The 15513-nt window shown below is 44.8% G+C and overlaps 1 protein-coding gene and 1 pseudogene across 2 annotated transcripts; both read left to right on the top strand.

Moving 5' to 3' along the window:
* The first annotated feature begins 1530 nt into the window (after positions 1–1530).
* Positions 1531–3079, top strand: LOC135575128 (fatty acid-binding protein, adipocyte-like). Of its 2 annotated transcripts, none has more exons than XM_065027398.1 (4): positions 1531–1668; positions 1778–1950; positions 2076–2177; positions 2880–3079. In XM_065027398.1, exons 1-4 carry the CDS (start codon positions 1596–1598, stop codon positions 2931–2933), a joined length of 402 nt encoding a protein of 133 aa, XP_064883470.1. In that variant the 5' UTR covers positions 1531–1595; the 3' UTR covers positions 2934–3079. The 2 variants fall into 2 exon arrangements, with proteins under 2 accessions (XP_064883470.1, XP_064883471.1); XM_065027399.1 differs by having other exon boundaries at positions 1532–1635.
* A 3969-nt stretch (positions 3080–7048) lies between these two features.
* On the top strand, positions 7049–8323 carry LOC135575023 (hairy/enhancer-of-split related with YRPW motif protein 1-like; annotated as a pseudogene).
* Positions 8324–15513: the final 7190 nt, after the last annotated feature.

Genomic DNA, 15513 nt, shown 5'->3' with positions numbered 1-15513 from the left:
CCAGGGTGTGACATGGGTATATATGTTGTGTTTCGTATTGGGGTTTGTATTATTTGGGATTGCCGCTGATTAGGGGTGTGGTATAGGTTTGGCTGCCTGAGGCGGTTCTCAATGAGAGTCAGGTGCTTCTCTTTGTCTCTGATTGGGAACCGTATTTAGGTAGCTTGAGTTCGCGTTGTATTTCGTGGGTGATTGTACCTGTCTTTGTGTATTCACCAGATAGGCTGTATAGTTTCACGTTCCGTTTGTTGTTTTGTATTCTCCCAGTTATTTCATGTATCGCTATTTCCTTTATTAAAGCACATGAGTAACCTACACGCTGCATTTCGGTCCGACTCTCTTCTTTCAACAGACGAACGCAGTTACAGAAAGGTCTTTGTTTCTGGCCATTTTGATGATGCTCCAGACACTCAACTAGTCAAAAAAAGGCCAGTTTTATTGTTTCTTTAATCACAACAACAGTTTTCAGCTGTGCTAATATAATTGCAAAAGGGTTTTCTAATGATCAATTAGCCTTTTCAAATGATAGACTTGAATTAGCTAACACAACGTGCCATTGGAACACAGGAGTGATGGTTGCTGATAATGGGCCTCTGTACACCTATGTAGATATTCCATAAAAATTCTGCAGTTTCCAGCTACAATAGTCATTTACAACGTTAACAATGTCTACACTGTATTTCTGATCAATTTTATGTTATTTAAATGTGCAAAAAATGTTTGTTTTTTTCACAAACAAGGACATTTCTATGTGACCCCAAACGTTTGAACAGTAGTGTATATATTAAAATGAATAAAAAAGTGAAAAATATTTGAATTTATTTAAATGTTTTTATGAATATCGCTAGCAATAATGGAATAAACCAAATGTGTATTACATACCCACAGTAGAAAAGAGGAGAATATATTATTTTATAAATGTGTATGTTTTTTTTCTCCAATTCCTATTATTGAGCAAATCACCCTTTCAAAAAGCACCCATTGCTTCAAGGGCCGCTGGCTGCTGATAGGCTTTCTTGACTTTACATTCATTTTTGCCAACACATCCTTGTTGTCTTTAATCTCTGTTTTACCAGCTAAACAGATGCTCTTAGTGAAAATGTTTTTGAGTTACCTTTCTAGCTAATTGGCTATGTTAGGGTTTACACGTTCTCTTCCAATTAGGCTATCATGTGTTGAGGTCAAAACTACCAAAACTACCAAATCTATTGATTTGAAAATGTTGATTACTTCTCCTTGACATGATCATTCACCAGATGATGAGACAAGATACAATACATGATGTTTTTAAATATATTTTTGCCAACATGTGATTGGGGTTCCTTGGTCTCGGCCTGGCAAGGGGTCCCTGGGTAAGAAAAGGTTGAAGACCCCTGTCAAAGACAGTGCAGGCTGAGTCCCTGCCCGAAAATAATTTATTCCCCGCCCCTCATCCTCTCTGTTGCCATGGAAGCACCAGATCTAGCACTTGATTGGCTTGCATGGGTAAGCACGTGCTAGATGAGGCTTCAAATATGACAACAGGCCCAGATGTAATTATTGCAGAGTCGAAGCAGTGTGCGTTAACGTGGTGTTGATTAGCTCAAATTTACAACATGGTCGAGGCATTCGTTGGAACTTGGAAGATGACTTCAAGTGAGAATTTTGATGAATATATGAAGGCAATAGGTGAAGTCTTACCTTATTAAATAAAGTAGTTTTTAATTGAAAGACAATGTTGCATTTCGATCTAGAACCTTACTAAAGTTGATTAGATAAATATCCGTTTGTTTCACAGGTGTGGGTTTTGCTACTCGGCAGATGGGGAATATGGCGAAGCCCAATTTGCAGTTCAGCATCGACGACGGTGTAATATCAATGAAATCCCAGAGCACTTTCAAAACCACAGAGGCCAAGTTTAAACTGAATGAAGAATTCGACGAGATGACTGCAGATGACAGGAAAACCAAGGTGGGTGCAGGAGCCACACCATAGACATACCGGTTGTTACAGTAGTGTGATTTCCAATTGATGTAAAAAAGAAATTACTTTAAAATTTAGTGAGTTGTGCCCTCCTGACACTACTCTATTTCCAGACTCTGATGACCTTTGAGAACGGAAAACTGGTGCAGAAACAAACTTGGGACGGCAAGACTACCACGCTCGAGCGGGAGTTGCAAGATGGAAAATTGATTGCGGTAAGGTTTAATGTCTTGCTTGCTATTCCCTTCTCTGCTTGGTTTGACATAAAATATGCGTTTTTCATAAGCCTATTTTGCAATGTCCATGCTTGATATTGCAATATTGTTCAATGTTTCATGTGATCATCATTATGCAATGCAGGTTGTCATCTTGTAAATTGCGTTCTCCCGGGGTACCAACAAGGATGGCACGCGTTTTTACGCGCTAACGTGTTCAAAATGTCCTTTATAGTTTTGGCTGGGAAGCGTGGCTTGATAAGCACTTGCAGTCATGTGCAACACGCTACTTAATTATTTTAAACTAAAGGATTAATTGGTAATCGAGTGCTAATAAACCCAATGAGTTACATAAACCTGGGATTGCTGCTGCATGTGTTGGCATTGCCATTGCGAGGCTTTGCTGCCACCGGTCCGCCATAGGCACTATCCAGTAGGACCAGTCCTCCATGGGAATGCATATTTTTTGGGGGGGTGAGGGGGGTTGTAGTGGGTACAGTAACATCAGTTTCCTTAAAGTAATTTATAATGCATTATTTAGCTCACATGATGTAAAGTGCCTGTTATAGAATAAATTAATATAGATTCCAACATGTATTTGGTGGTTTGTTCATCACTGAATGTATCAATACATTTTGAGTTCTCGGTTCTGACACTTGTTGTCATTGCATGACCTAAAGCGTGTACTGCTCTCTTTTCTAGAAATGTGTAATGGATGATGTGGTGGCGCTGAGGACCTATGAGAAAGAGGTGTGATTCCAGCCTGCTGAATTGAAGACCCCCACCAGCAAATCAAAAACATGCATGTTATCTGTTCAATACCTACCATGTTAAATTCACTGACTCAATTGGTACCAAAATCCCATGAAGCTTTCAATAAAGTCAGTTCTGCTTTGTGAAAAGTGGTATTTCCTTCATTGCAATATGTAGGCCAGTTTGGAGGGTAAGGCCTATTCATCAAACTTAATCCATGTGGATTACAAACAGGCAAATCTCTAGTCTATCCTGACTTCTTTGGTTGTAGGTGGTGCTAACATTCAATACATTTCAGTGTCAATTTTTCTCCAATAAATTAATGTTGGCCTACTTTGAGCACGCTACACTGAGTGTTCCCGGCAAAATACATTGATTTCACACTACCTATTTTGAGAACTGGTGACTAAGTAGAAATGTCCAACTGACCATTTGTCTACGATACAAAAACTGCCATGACTGACTAGTGGGTTAACTAAACCCTGGTTCTCAAATCAAATTTTATTTGTCACATACACATGGTTAGCAGATGTTAATGCGAGTGTAGCGAAATGCTTGTTCTAGTTCCGACAATGCAGTAATAACCAACAAGTAATCTAGCTAACAATTCCAAAACTACCACCTTATAGACAAGTGGAAGGGGATAAGAATATGTACATAAAGATGAGTGAGTGATTGCACAGAGCGGCATAGGCAGATACAGTAGATGGTATAGAGTACAGTATATACATATGAGATGAATAATGTAGGGTATGTAAACATATTAGGTAGCATTGTTTAAAGTGGCTAGTGATATGTTTTACATTTCCCATGAATTCCCAATATTAAAGTGGCTGGAGTTGAGTCAGTGTGTTGGCAGCAGCCACTCAATGTTAGTGGTGGCTGTTTAACAGTCTGATTGCCTTGAGAGAGAAGCCGTTTTTCAGTCTCTCGGTCCCAGCTTTGATGCACCTGTACTGACCTCTCCTTCTGGATGATAGCGGGGTGAACAGGCAGTGGCTCGGGCGGTTGTTGATCTTTATGGCCTTCCTGTGACATCGGGTGGTGTAGGTGTCCTGGAGGGCAGGTAGTTTGCCCCCGGTGATGCGTTGTGCAGACCTCACTACCCTCTGGAGAGCCTTACGGTTGTGGGCGGAGCAGTTGCCGTACCAGGCGGTGATACAGCCCGACAGGATGCTCTCGATTGTGCATCTAGAAGTTTGAGTGCTTTTGGTGACAAGCCGAATTTCTTCAGCCTCCTGAGGTTGAAGAGGCGCTGCTGCGCCTTCTTCACGGTGCTGTCTGTGTGGGTGGACCAATTCAGTTTGTGATGTGTACGCCGAGGAACTTAAAACTTACTACCCTCTCCACTACTGTCCCATCAATGTGGATAGGGGGGTGTTCCCTCTGCTGTTTCCTGAAGTCCACAATCTTCTCCTTAGTTTTGTTGACGTTGAGTGTGAGGTTATTTTCCTGACATCACACTCCGAGGGCCCTCACCTCCTCCCTGTAGGGCGTCTCGTCGTGGTTGGTAATCAAGCCTACCACTGTTGTGTCGTCCGCAAACTTGATGATTTGAGTTGGAGGCGTGCGTGGCCACGCAGTCGTGGGTGAACAGGGAGTACAGGAGAGGGCTCAGAACGCACCCTTGTGGGGCCCCAGTGTTGAGGATCAGCGGGGTGGAAATGTTGCCTACCCTCAGCACCTGGGGGCGGCCCGTCAGGAAGTCCAGTACCCAGTTGCACAGGGCGGGGTCGAGACCCAGGGTCTCGAGCTTGATGACGAGCTTGGAGGGCACTATGGTGTTAAATGCCGAGCTGTAGTCGATGAACAGCATTCTCACATAGGTATTCCTCTTGTCCAGATGGGTTAGGGCAGTGTGGTTGAGATTGCATCGTCTGTGGACCTATTTGGGCGGTAAGCAAATTGGAGTGGGTCTAGGGTGTCAGGTAGGGTGGAGGTGATATGATCCTTGACTAGTCTCTCAAAGCACTTCATGATGACGGAAGTGAGTGCTACGGGGCGGTAGTCGTTTAGCTCAGTTACCTTAGCTTTCTTGGGAACAGGAACAATGGTGGCCCTCTTGAAGCATGTGGGAACAACAGACTGGTATAGGGATTGATTGAATATGTCCGTAAACACACCAGCCAGCTGGTCTGCGCATGCTCTGAGGACGCGGCTGGGGATGCCGTCTGGGCCTGCAGCCTTGCGAGGGTTGACACGTTTAAATGTTTTCCTTACGTGGCTGCAGTGAAGGAGAGTCCGCATGTTTTAGTTGCGGGCCGTGTCAGTGGCACTGTATTGTCCTCAAAGCGGGCAAAAAGTTATTTAGTCTGCCTGGGAGCAAGACATCCTGGTCCGTGACTGGGCTGGTTTTCTTTTTGTAATCCGTGATTGACTGTAGACCCTGCCACATACCTCTTGTGCCTGAGCCGTTGAATTGAGATTCTACTTTGTCTCTATACTGACGTTTAGCTTGTTTGATTGCCTTGTGGAGGGAATAGTTACACTGTTTGTATTCGGTCATGTTTCCGATCACCTTGCCCTGATTAAAAGCAGTGGTTCGGGCTTTCAGTTTCTGAATGCTGCCATCAATCCACGGTTTCTGGTTTGGGAATGTTTTAATCGTTGCTATGGGAACGACATCTTCAACGCACGTTCTAATGAACTCGCTCACCTAATCAGCGTATTCGTCAATGTTGTTGTCTGACGCAATACGAAACATATCCCAGTCCACGTGATGGAAGCAGTCTTGGAGTGTGGAATCAGATTGGTCGGACCAGCGTTGAACAGACCTCAGCGGGAGCTTCTTGTTTTAGTTTCTGTCTGTAGGCAGGGATCAACAAAATGGAGTCGTGGTCAGCTTTTCCGAAAGGAGGGCGGGGCAGGGCTTTATATGCGTCGCGGAAGTTAGAATAGCAGTGATCCAAGGTTTTTCCAGCCCTGGTTGCGCAATCGATATGCTGATAAAATTTAGGGAGTCTTGTTTTCAGATTAGCCTTGTTAAAATCCCCAGCTACAATGAATGCAGCCTCCGGATAAATGGATTCCAGTTTGCAAAGAGTCAAATAAAGTTCGTTCAGAGCCATCGATGTGTCTGCTTGGGGGGGAATATATATGGCTGTGATTATAATCGAAGAGAATTCCCCTGGAAGATAATGCGGTCGACATTTGATTGTGAGGAATTCTAAATCAGGTGAACAGAAGGACTTCAGTACCTGTATGTTGTTATGATCACACCACGTCACGTTAACCATGAAGCATACGCCCCCGCCCCTCTTCTTACCAGAAAGATGTTTGTTTCTGTCGGCGCGATGCGTGGAGAAACCAGCTGGCTGCACCGATTCCGATAGCGCCTCTCCAGTGAGCCATGTTTCCGTGAAGCAAAGAACGTTACAGTCTCTGATGTCCCTCTGGAATGCTACCTTTGCTCGGATTTCATCAACCTTGTTGTCAATAGACTGGACATTGGCGAGAAGAATGCTAGGGAGTGGTGCACGATGTGCCCGTCTCCGGAGTCTGACCAGAAGACCGCTCCTTTCCCCCTTTTACGAAGTCGTTTTTTTTGGTCGCCGGCTGGGATCCATTCCGTTGTCCTGGGTGAAAGGCAGAACACAGGATCCGCATCGTGAAAGTCATATTCTTGGTCGTACTGATGGTGAGTTGACGTTGCTCTTATGTTCAGTAGTTCTTCTCGACTGTATGTAATGAAACCTAAGATGAGCTGGGGTACTAATGTAAGAAATAACACGTAAAAAAACAAAAAACTGCATAGTTTCCTAGGAACGCGAAGCGAGGCGGCCATCTCTGTCGGCGCCAGAAGTACTAGCGTCCTGCTGCTAACTAGCTATTACACGACTTTAAAACCTGAATTTCTTTGCCTATTTAGGACTGTTCTATTCTGTGAACTTTTCAGCAGCATTCAGGTGCTTCTGAATATGACTACTGGGACCAGTGGTCTGCCCAGTGATGCTGTTGCTGTTATGACTGCAGCGTTGCTGTTTGTTCCAAGTGTCTCTAGGAAAGGTGCTACTTTGATTATTTCAGAAAACATGACTTGATGTCACCCCCGAAAACAACTCCAACTAAAGCCAGAAAACGACACAGAGGATTGAGTATTACATTACTCCTGCATAATTATGCACCAAATATTGCCATTGAGGTTCACCATCGCCTTGATATGCTGTCAGAGACCCAAAATCCTACCTCGCTCTCAGCCACAGATTATTGAGAAACGGCGACGTGACTGAATCAACAACAGCCTGACTGATCTCAGAAGACTTGTGCCAAGTGCGTTTGAGAAGCAGGTAGGCTACAGTACAATTGTATATACCATACAGACCTATTGGATTCAGAGTATATTAATCTCAGTCAACTTCTGCCTTTTCTACATCTTTGGTTAGGATTTATTTTACAAGTAACACAATCTAATCGAATGTTTGCCTTTTTGTCACAGGGATCGTCAAAATTGGAAAAAGCTGAAATTTTGCAGATTACTGTAGATCATTTGAAGATGATACATGCTGCCAGCGGACAAGGTGGGTCAATACCAAAACAATACAAAGACGTGATTTATGATGAAAGCCTGTAAAAAAAAAAAGTGATAGTTAAACTTCTAGAAAAACTTCTGCATATTTGTAGGGAACTAGCCATATCCTCCAAGCTCCACCACAGAATTAGACCAAGTGTCTCCATGTCCTTTAGTTCCTCTAGTGTAGTGCTCTGTATACTCCTGTGTAGTTCCTGACCCTCTGCCTCCCTCTCCTGGTAGGGTATTTTGAAGCCCACGCCCTGGCCAAGGACTACCGCAGCCTGGGCTTCAGGGAGTGTCTGTCAGAGACGGCCCGCTACCTAAGCATCATGGAAGGCTGGAACAGTGTCGACCCACTCCGCGTACACCTGGTCTCTCACCTCAACAACTACGCCTCTCAGAGAGACATCCACACTGGACCCCCTGGACAACTAGCCTGGGGCTCTGCTTTGAGGACACCCTCCGCCCACACCCCTCTTACCACTCCCCCAGGGACGGACACTAGCCCCCCACAGTACCAGCAGCCCACCCTCCTCCTGCTCCATCTCCTCCTCCTCCTCCATGTCATCCCCCTGTTCAACTGATACCTCAGTGACCTCCAGACTCAGTGTGACGGCCCCTCAGAGGCACTCAGGGTGCCCCCAATGACAATCTACCCCTGGGGCTGGCCCTGTCAGTCTCAAACTCCAAGCTCTCCCAACCACCACCCCTCCTCTCCTCCCTGTCTGCCTTCTCCTTCACTACTTTTCCCCTAGTGTCCCGGCAGACCTCAATTCAGCAGGCTCCTCCACAGCCCTGGGAAATCAGCCTTACAGGCCCTGGGGACAGAGATTGGGGCCTTCTGAACTCTTGTGATCATCAGGACCGGAAGGCAACAACTTAGATCCCCGCCTCCCCCAACCTGCCTCCCCCAACCTGCCTCCCGCCAACACGCCTCCCTCCAACCTGCCTCCCCCAACCTGCCTCCCCCAACACGCCTCCTCCAACCTGCCTCCCCCCAACCTGCCTCCCGCCAACACTCCACAAACCCAGCAGGAGTACCTGACTGTCTCATCTGTTTTTCCCCCTCTGGCAATGAGGGGGATGAGGTAGGCTAATGCCACCTCCCTTGGTCAGTACTGCTGTATAAAGGAACATAGATAACAGTGTTCTATCCTATGTTTCTTTCATGGATAATTCATGTTAAATGCTGTTGTGAGCCCAGATATGGCCTCCAAGGTAGGAAAGGACTGACTATTGTTTCATGTCCACAAAACTGATTTCATTTTCCGGTCACAACTTGCAGGCTTGTTTTCGAGTTGCTGTGCGTTTTGTTGCCAACCTATTTTGCTACCTGACAACTTTACGGTTTTAACTTTTTAATTACCGTTCATATATTTATTTATTTTTTCCTCAACTTTTTTCACTCGGACGCTTTATCTGGACACGATTCGTCAGGACCTCCAACAGCCGAAGCTAAGTAGTAACATTAACATGATGCCTTCTAATTGCAGCCGCTGAGGATAGCTGTACTGCAAGCCCAGCTTCAGACGCAATCGTTAGGCAAGGGTAATTTCAGTGTAGGAAAGGATGAAACAGCGTCTGTGCCACCAGTAAGTACATATAGTAGTATAAATCCCCTGGCACAGTCCCCGCAGCCGGACAACTTTCTCACGGTTTCTGGAAGGAAATGCTGTATGAACGCTCAACCGGTGTCGCTCATTCAGCCGACAGAAACTTTCAACCGGTTTTCCCCATTAAGCAGCGGGTCGGAGTCAGGCCGAGTCTTCTCTGGTCTCTACTCCTCCCGTTACGGGGTCTGAGACGCCGAAGCTTCCCACCATTAGCTCTGACAAATTGAAAACTCTAGTCATTGGCGACTCCATTACCCGCAGTATTAGACTTAAAGCGAATCATCCAGCGATCATACACTGTTTACCCGGGGGCAGGGCTACCGACGTTAAGGCTAATCTGAAGATGGTGCTGGCTAAAGCTAAAACTGGCGAGTGTAGAGAGTATAGAGATATTGTTATCCACGTCGGCACCAACGATGTTAGGATGAAACAGTCAGAGATCACCAAGCGCAACATAGCTTCTGCGTGTAAATCAGCTAGAAAGATGTGTCGGCATCGAGTAATTGTCTCTGGCCCCCTCCCAGTTAGGGGGAGTGATGAGCTCTACAGCAGAGTCTCACAACTCAATCGCTGGTTGAAAACGGTTTTCTGCCCCTCCCAAAAGATATAATTTGTAGATAATTGGCCCTCTTTCTGGGACTCACCCACAAACAGGACTAAGCCTGACCTGCTGAGGAGTGACGGACTCCATCCTAGCTGGAGGGGTGCTCTCATCTTATCTACCAACATAGACAGGGCTCTAACTCCTCTAGCTCCACAATGAAATAGGGTGCAGGCCAGGCAGCAGGCTATTAGCCAGCCTGCCAGCATAGTGGAGTCTGCCACTAGCATAGTCAGTGTAGTCAGCTCAGCTATCACCATTGAGACCGTGTCTGTGCCTCGACCTAGGTTGGGCAAAACTAAACATGGAGGTGTTCGCCTTAGCAATCTCACTAGGATAAAGACCTCCTCCATTCCTGTCATTATTGAAAGAGATCATGATACCTCACATCTCAAAATAGGGCTACTTAATGTTAGATCCCTTACTTCAAAGGCAATTATAGTCAATGAACTAATCACTGATCATAATCTTGATGTGATTGGCCTGACTGAAACATGGCTTAAGCCTGATGAATTTACTGTTTTCAATGAGGCTTCACCTCCTGGCTACACTAGTGACCAGGTGTTGCTAACATTTACGATAGCAAATTTCAATTTACAAAAAAAAAAAAAAGACGTTTTTGTCTTTATGAGCTTCTAGTCATGAAATCTATGCAGCCTACTCAATCACTTTTTATAGCTACTGTTTACAGGCCTCCTGGGCCATATACAGCGTTTCTCACTGAGTTCCATGAATTCCTATCGGACCTTGTAGTCATAGCAGATAATATTCTAATCTTTGGTGACTTTAATATTCACATGGAAAAGTCCACAGACCCACTCCAAAGGGCTTTCGGAGCCATCATCGACTCAGTGGGTTTTGTCCAACATGTCTCTGGACCCACTCACTGTCACAGTCATACGCTGGACCTAGTTTTGTCCCATGGAATAAATGTTGTGGATCTTAATGTTTTTCCTCATAATCCTGGACTATCGGACCACCATTTTATTACGTTTGCAATTGCAACAAATAATCTGCTCAGACCCCAACCAAGGAACATCAAAAGTCGTGCTATAAATTCACAGACAACACAAAGAGTCCTTGATGTCCTTCCAGATTCCCTCTGTCTACCCAAGGACGCCAGAGGACGAAAATCAGTTAACCACCTAACTGAGGAACTCAATTTAACCTTGCGCAATACCCTAGATGCAGTTGCACCCCTAAAAACTAAAAACATTTCTCATAAGAAACTAGCTCCCTGGTACACAGAAAATACCCGAGCTCTGAAGCAAGCTTCAGAAAATTGGAACGGAAATGGCGCCACACCAAACTGGAAGTCTTCCGACTAGCTTGGAAAGACAGTACCGTGCAGTACCGAAGAGCCCTTACTGCTGCTCGATCATCCTATTTTTCTAACTTAATTGAGGATAATAAGAACAATCCGAAATTCCTTTTTGGTACTGTCGCAAAGCTAACAAAAAAGCAGCATTCCCCAAGAGAGGATGACTTTCACTTTAGCAGTGATAAATTCATGAACTTCTTTGAGGAAAAGATTATGATTATTAGAAAGCAAATTACGGACTCCTCTTTAAATCTGCGTATTCCTCCAAACCTCAGTTGTCCTGAGTCTGCACAACTCTGCCAGGACCTAGGATCAAGAGAGACGCTCAAGTATTTTAGTACTATATCTCTTGACACAATGATGAAAATAATCATGTCCTCTAAACCTTCAAGCTGCATACTGGACCCTATTCCAACTAAACTACTAAAAGAGCTGCTTCCTGTGCTTGGCCCTCCTATGTTGAACATAATAAACGGCTCTCTATCCACTGGATGTGTACCAAACTCACTAAAAGTAGCAGTAATAAAGCCTCTCTTGAAAAAGCCAAACCTTGACCCAGAAAATATAAAAAACTATCGGCCTATATCGAATCTTCCATTCCTCTCAAAAATTTAGAGAAGGCTGTTGCGCAGCAACTCACTGCCTTCCTGAAGACAAACAATGTATACGAAATGCTTCAGTCTGGTTTTAGACCCCATCATAGCACTGAGACGGCACTTGTGAAGGTGGTAAATTACATTTTAATGGCATCGGACCGAGGCTCTGCATCTGTCCTCGTGCTCCTAGACCTTAGTGCTGCTTTTGATACCATCGATCACCACATTCTTTTGGAGAGATTGGAAACCCAAATTGGTCTACACGGACAAGTTCTGGCCTGGTTTAGATCTTATCTGTCGGAAAGATATCAGTTTGTCTCTGTGAATGGTTTGTCCTCTGACAAATCAACTGTAAATTTCGGTGTTCCTCAAGGTTCCGTTTTAGGACCGCTATTGTTTTCACTATATATTTTACCTCTTGGGGATGTTATTCGAAAACATAATGTTAACTTTCACTGCTATGCGGATGACACACAGCTGTACATTTCAATGAAACATGGTGAAGCCCCAAAATTGCCCTCGCTAGAAGCATGTGTTTCAGACATAAGGAAGTGGATGGCTGCAAACTTTCTACTATTAAACTCGGACAAAACAGAGATGCTTGTTCTAGGTCCCAAGAAACAAAGAGAACTTCTGTTGAATTTGACAATTAATCTTAATGGTTGTACAGTCGTCTCAAATAAAACTGTGAAGGACCTCGGCGTTACTCTGGACCCTGATCTCTCTTTGAAGAACATATCAAGACCATTTCAAGGACAGCTTTTTTTCCATCTACGTAACATTGCAAAAATCTGAAACTTTCTGTCCAAAAATGATGCAGAAAAATTAATCCATGCTTTTGTCACTTCTAGGTTAGACTACTGCAATGCTCTATTTTCCGGCTACCCGGATAAAGCACTAAATAAACTTCAGTTAGTGCTAAATACGGCTGCTAGAATCCTGACTAGAACCAAAAGATTTGATCATATTACTCCAGTGCTAGCCTCTCTACACTGGCTTCCTGTCAAAGCAAGGGCTGATTTCAAGGTTTTACTGCTAACCTACAAAGCATTACATGGGCTTGCTCCTACCTATCTCTCTGATTTGGTCCTGCCGTACATACCTACACGTATGCTACGGTCACAAGATGCAGGCCTCTAATTGTCCCTAGAATTTCTAAGCAAACAGCTGGAGGCAGGACTTTCTCCTATAGAGCTCCATTTTTATGGAACGGTCTGCCTACCCATGTCAGAGACGCAAACTCGGTCTCAACCTTTAAGTCTTTACTGAAGACCCATCTCTTCAGTGGGTCATATGATTGAGTGTAGTCTGGCCCAGGAGTGGGAAGGTGAACGGAAAGGCTCTGGCGCAACGAACCGCCCTTGCTATCTCTGCCTGGCCGGTCCCCCTCTTTCCACTGGGATCCCCTGCCTCAAACCCTATTACAGGGGCTGAGTCACTGGCTTACCGGGGCTCTCTCATGCCGTCCCTGGAGGGGGTGCGTCACCTGAGTGGGTTGATTCACTGTTGTGGTCATCCTGTCTGGGTTGGCGCCCCCCTTGGGTTGTGCCGTGGCGGAGATCTTTGTGGGCTATACTCAGCCTTGTCTCAGGATAGTAAGTTGGTGGTTGAAGATATCCCTCTAGTGGTGTGGGGGCTGTGCTTTGGCAAAGTGGGTGGGGTTATATCCTTCCTGTTTGGCCCTGTCCGGGGCTGTCCTCAGATGGGGCCACAGTGTCTCCTGACCCCTCCTGTCTCAGCCTCCAGTATTTATGCTGTAGTAGTTTATGTGTCGGGGCTAGGGTCAGTTTGTTATATCTGGAGTACTTCTCCTGTCCTATTCGGTGTCCTGTGTGCGTTCTCTAATTCTCTCCTTCTCTCTTTCTTTCTCTCTCTCGGAGGACCTGAGCCCTAGGACCATGCCCCAGGACTACCTGACATGATGACTCCTTGCTGTCCCCAGTCCACCTGGCCATGCTGCTGCTCCAGTTTCAACTGACCTGAGCCCTAGGACCGTGCCCCAGGACTACCTGACATGATGACTCCTTGCTGTCCCCAGTCCACCTGACTGTGCTGCTGCTCCAGTTTCAACTGTTTTATTATCAGAGTGCACTAAGAGAAGGATTTTGGGGTATTTGTAGGTCAAATATAATATTGTAAAAATATAACTCCTGCAGCTTTGAAAGAGAATAAAGACATCTGCAATGTATCATAAATAGAGTTACACATGACCTGGATCTGCTAGTACTTTAGTTATGTCTATATGGGATTGTCGAACATGCTTTATATAGAAAGCAACTTTGAAAAAATGTAGTTTTGTAAAATTTTTGTGCCAATAAACTGAGTTTATAAGAAGATGTGTTTTTTTTAATCAATGCTCAGGATTCATGTGTTTAACCTATGAACTGTTGTGGGGTTTAGAGTATGTTGTCCGCTTCCCACATCACTTAAACTCAAATCATTTATCAGTTTCAACTGTGTCACGGCTGGCTGGGTGTGTAGCGAGGAATCCGGCGCAGAGAGGTCCAGGGGAAAAGTGCACTTTAATACGGCACCAAAATGAAATGCCCAACACGCAGGGAGCAAACACTGACCAACCCAAACCAACGGGTAACAAGGTCCAGAGCACTAACAACACCAACGAATACAACGTGAACATCAAAATAATCCCGCACAACAAAGGGGCGGGTTCCATATGCTAAATAGGGAAGACAATCAAGCACACACAAAATAGGAACAGGTGTAACGAATGAGACAAAACTAACCGAACATAAAAAAGGGATCGGTGGCGGCTAGTCGGCCGGTGACGACGAACTCAGAGCACCACCCGACCAGGCGGGGGAGCCAACTTCGACGGGAGTCGTGACATACTGCCTTGATATCTTGTTTTTTGGTGAATGGAGGAGTTGCATACAGATGTAGGATCTTCATTTGATCACTCTTCTGTTGCTGAGCGTTGTTCTACACAGCAGGAAATTCAAACTTGTAGTGTATTTGAGCTTTAAAAAGACATCTAAAGTGTGTAATTTCCACATTGAAATTTCAGACTTGATTTGCCCTGCAGAAAAAGGTATCAACCCCTTCAAAAATGTCCATTAATTATAATCCACATTATTCACATTTTCTGTTGATGCAGGTTATTTTCCTGTTGTAACAAACTGGCTCAAATTAAGATCCTACATCTGTATGTACTATATGTTTTATATATGAGCAAAGTGGGAGCTAACAGTAATATAGCAGAGAATCTGACTAACTGACTAGCTGGCTGACTGGTTGTAATCTCTCGTGGACAGACGCAAGATTTTGGTTCTGGGTTGATGAGATTAGGGTTGGTCGAGACACCTAGTTTTAGAGCCATTGTTGCCTCCATGAATGGCCAGGAAGTGATTAAAAGGAAATCATCAATGCCCATTAACCCCACTCATATGGACTGGCCTGGTCTGACCCCACTAATATGGTCTAGTCTGACCCCACTAATATGGTCTTTTCTGGGCAGCAGACTATAGTGTGGCCAAGATTGAGGTATAGATGGCAGCTGGATGACACAGGCTAGGCTTCTAGGGCTCATGGGGCTCTGGTCAAAAGTAGTGTACAGTAGGGAATAGGGTGCCATTTGGGACTCAATCACTCGATGTGCTCTTTAAGTTCCTGCTGTAGTAGTATGCAATGTATCCACTAGAGACCATTGGATAGCAGTACACAACTAGTGATGGAGACTTGCTGCAGCCAAATCATTAGTGTAGGTTTATAGCATCCCAGCGGAAAGAAAACACATATCTCTAAAACTGGATGAAAATCTGGAGTTCTTCTGTGAAAAATAAATGAAGACGTGGAATGTCGTTCAATATGGTGTTCACTGCCTCCATCTGCTGGCTCAATGGACCTCACTGCTTTACAATAGAATAGAACAGGACAGAACAGAACAGAATAGAACAGAACAGAACAGAACAGAATAGAACAGAA

The sequence above is a fragment of the Oncorhynchus nerka genome, linkage group LG14 (assembly GCF_034236695.1).
Source record: "Oncorhynchus nerka isolate Pitt River linkage group LG14, Oner_Uvic_2.0, whole genome shotgun sequence".
Lineage (NCBI taxonomy): Eukaryota > Metazoa > Chordata > Actinopteri > Salmoniformes > Salmonidae > Oncorhynchus > Oncorhynchus nerka.
Note: the sequence above shows the minus strand (reverse complement) of the source record. Positions and strands in the feature narration are given on the sequence as shown.

Coding starts and splice junctions, on each gene's coding strand:
- LOC135575128 (XM_065027398.1), top strand. CDS start 1,596: ATGGTCGAGGCATTCGTTGGAACTTGGAAGATGACTTCAAGTGAGAAT. Junction 1,951..2,075: donor CAGATGACAGGAAAACCAAG/GTGGGTGCAGGA, acceptor CTCTATTTCCAG/ACTCTGATGACCTTTGAGAA. Junction 2,178..2,879: donor AAGATGGAAAATTGATTGCG/GTAAGGTTTAAT, acceptor TCTCTTTTCTAG/AAATGTGTAATGGATGATGT.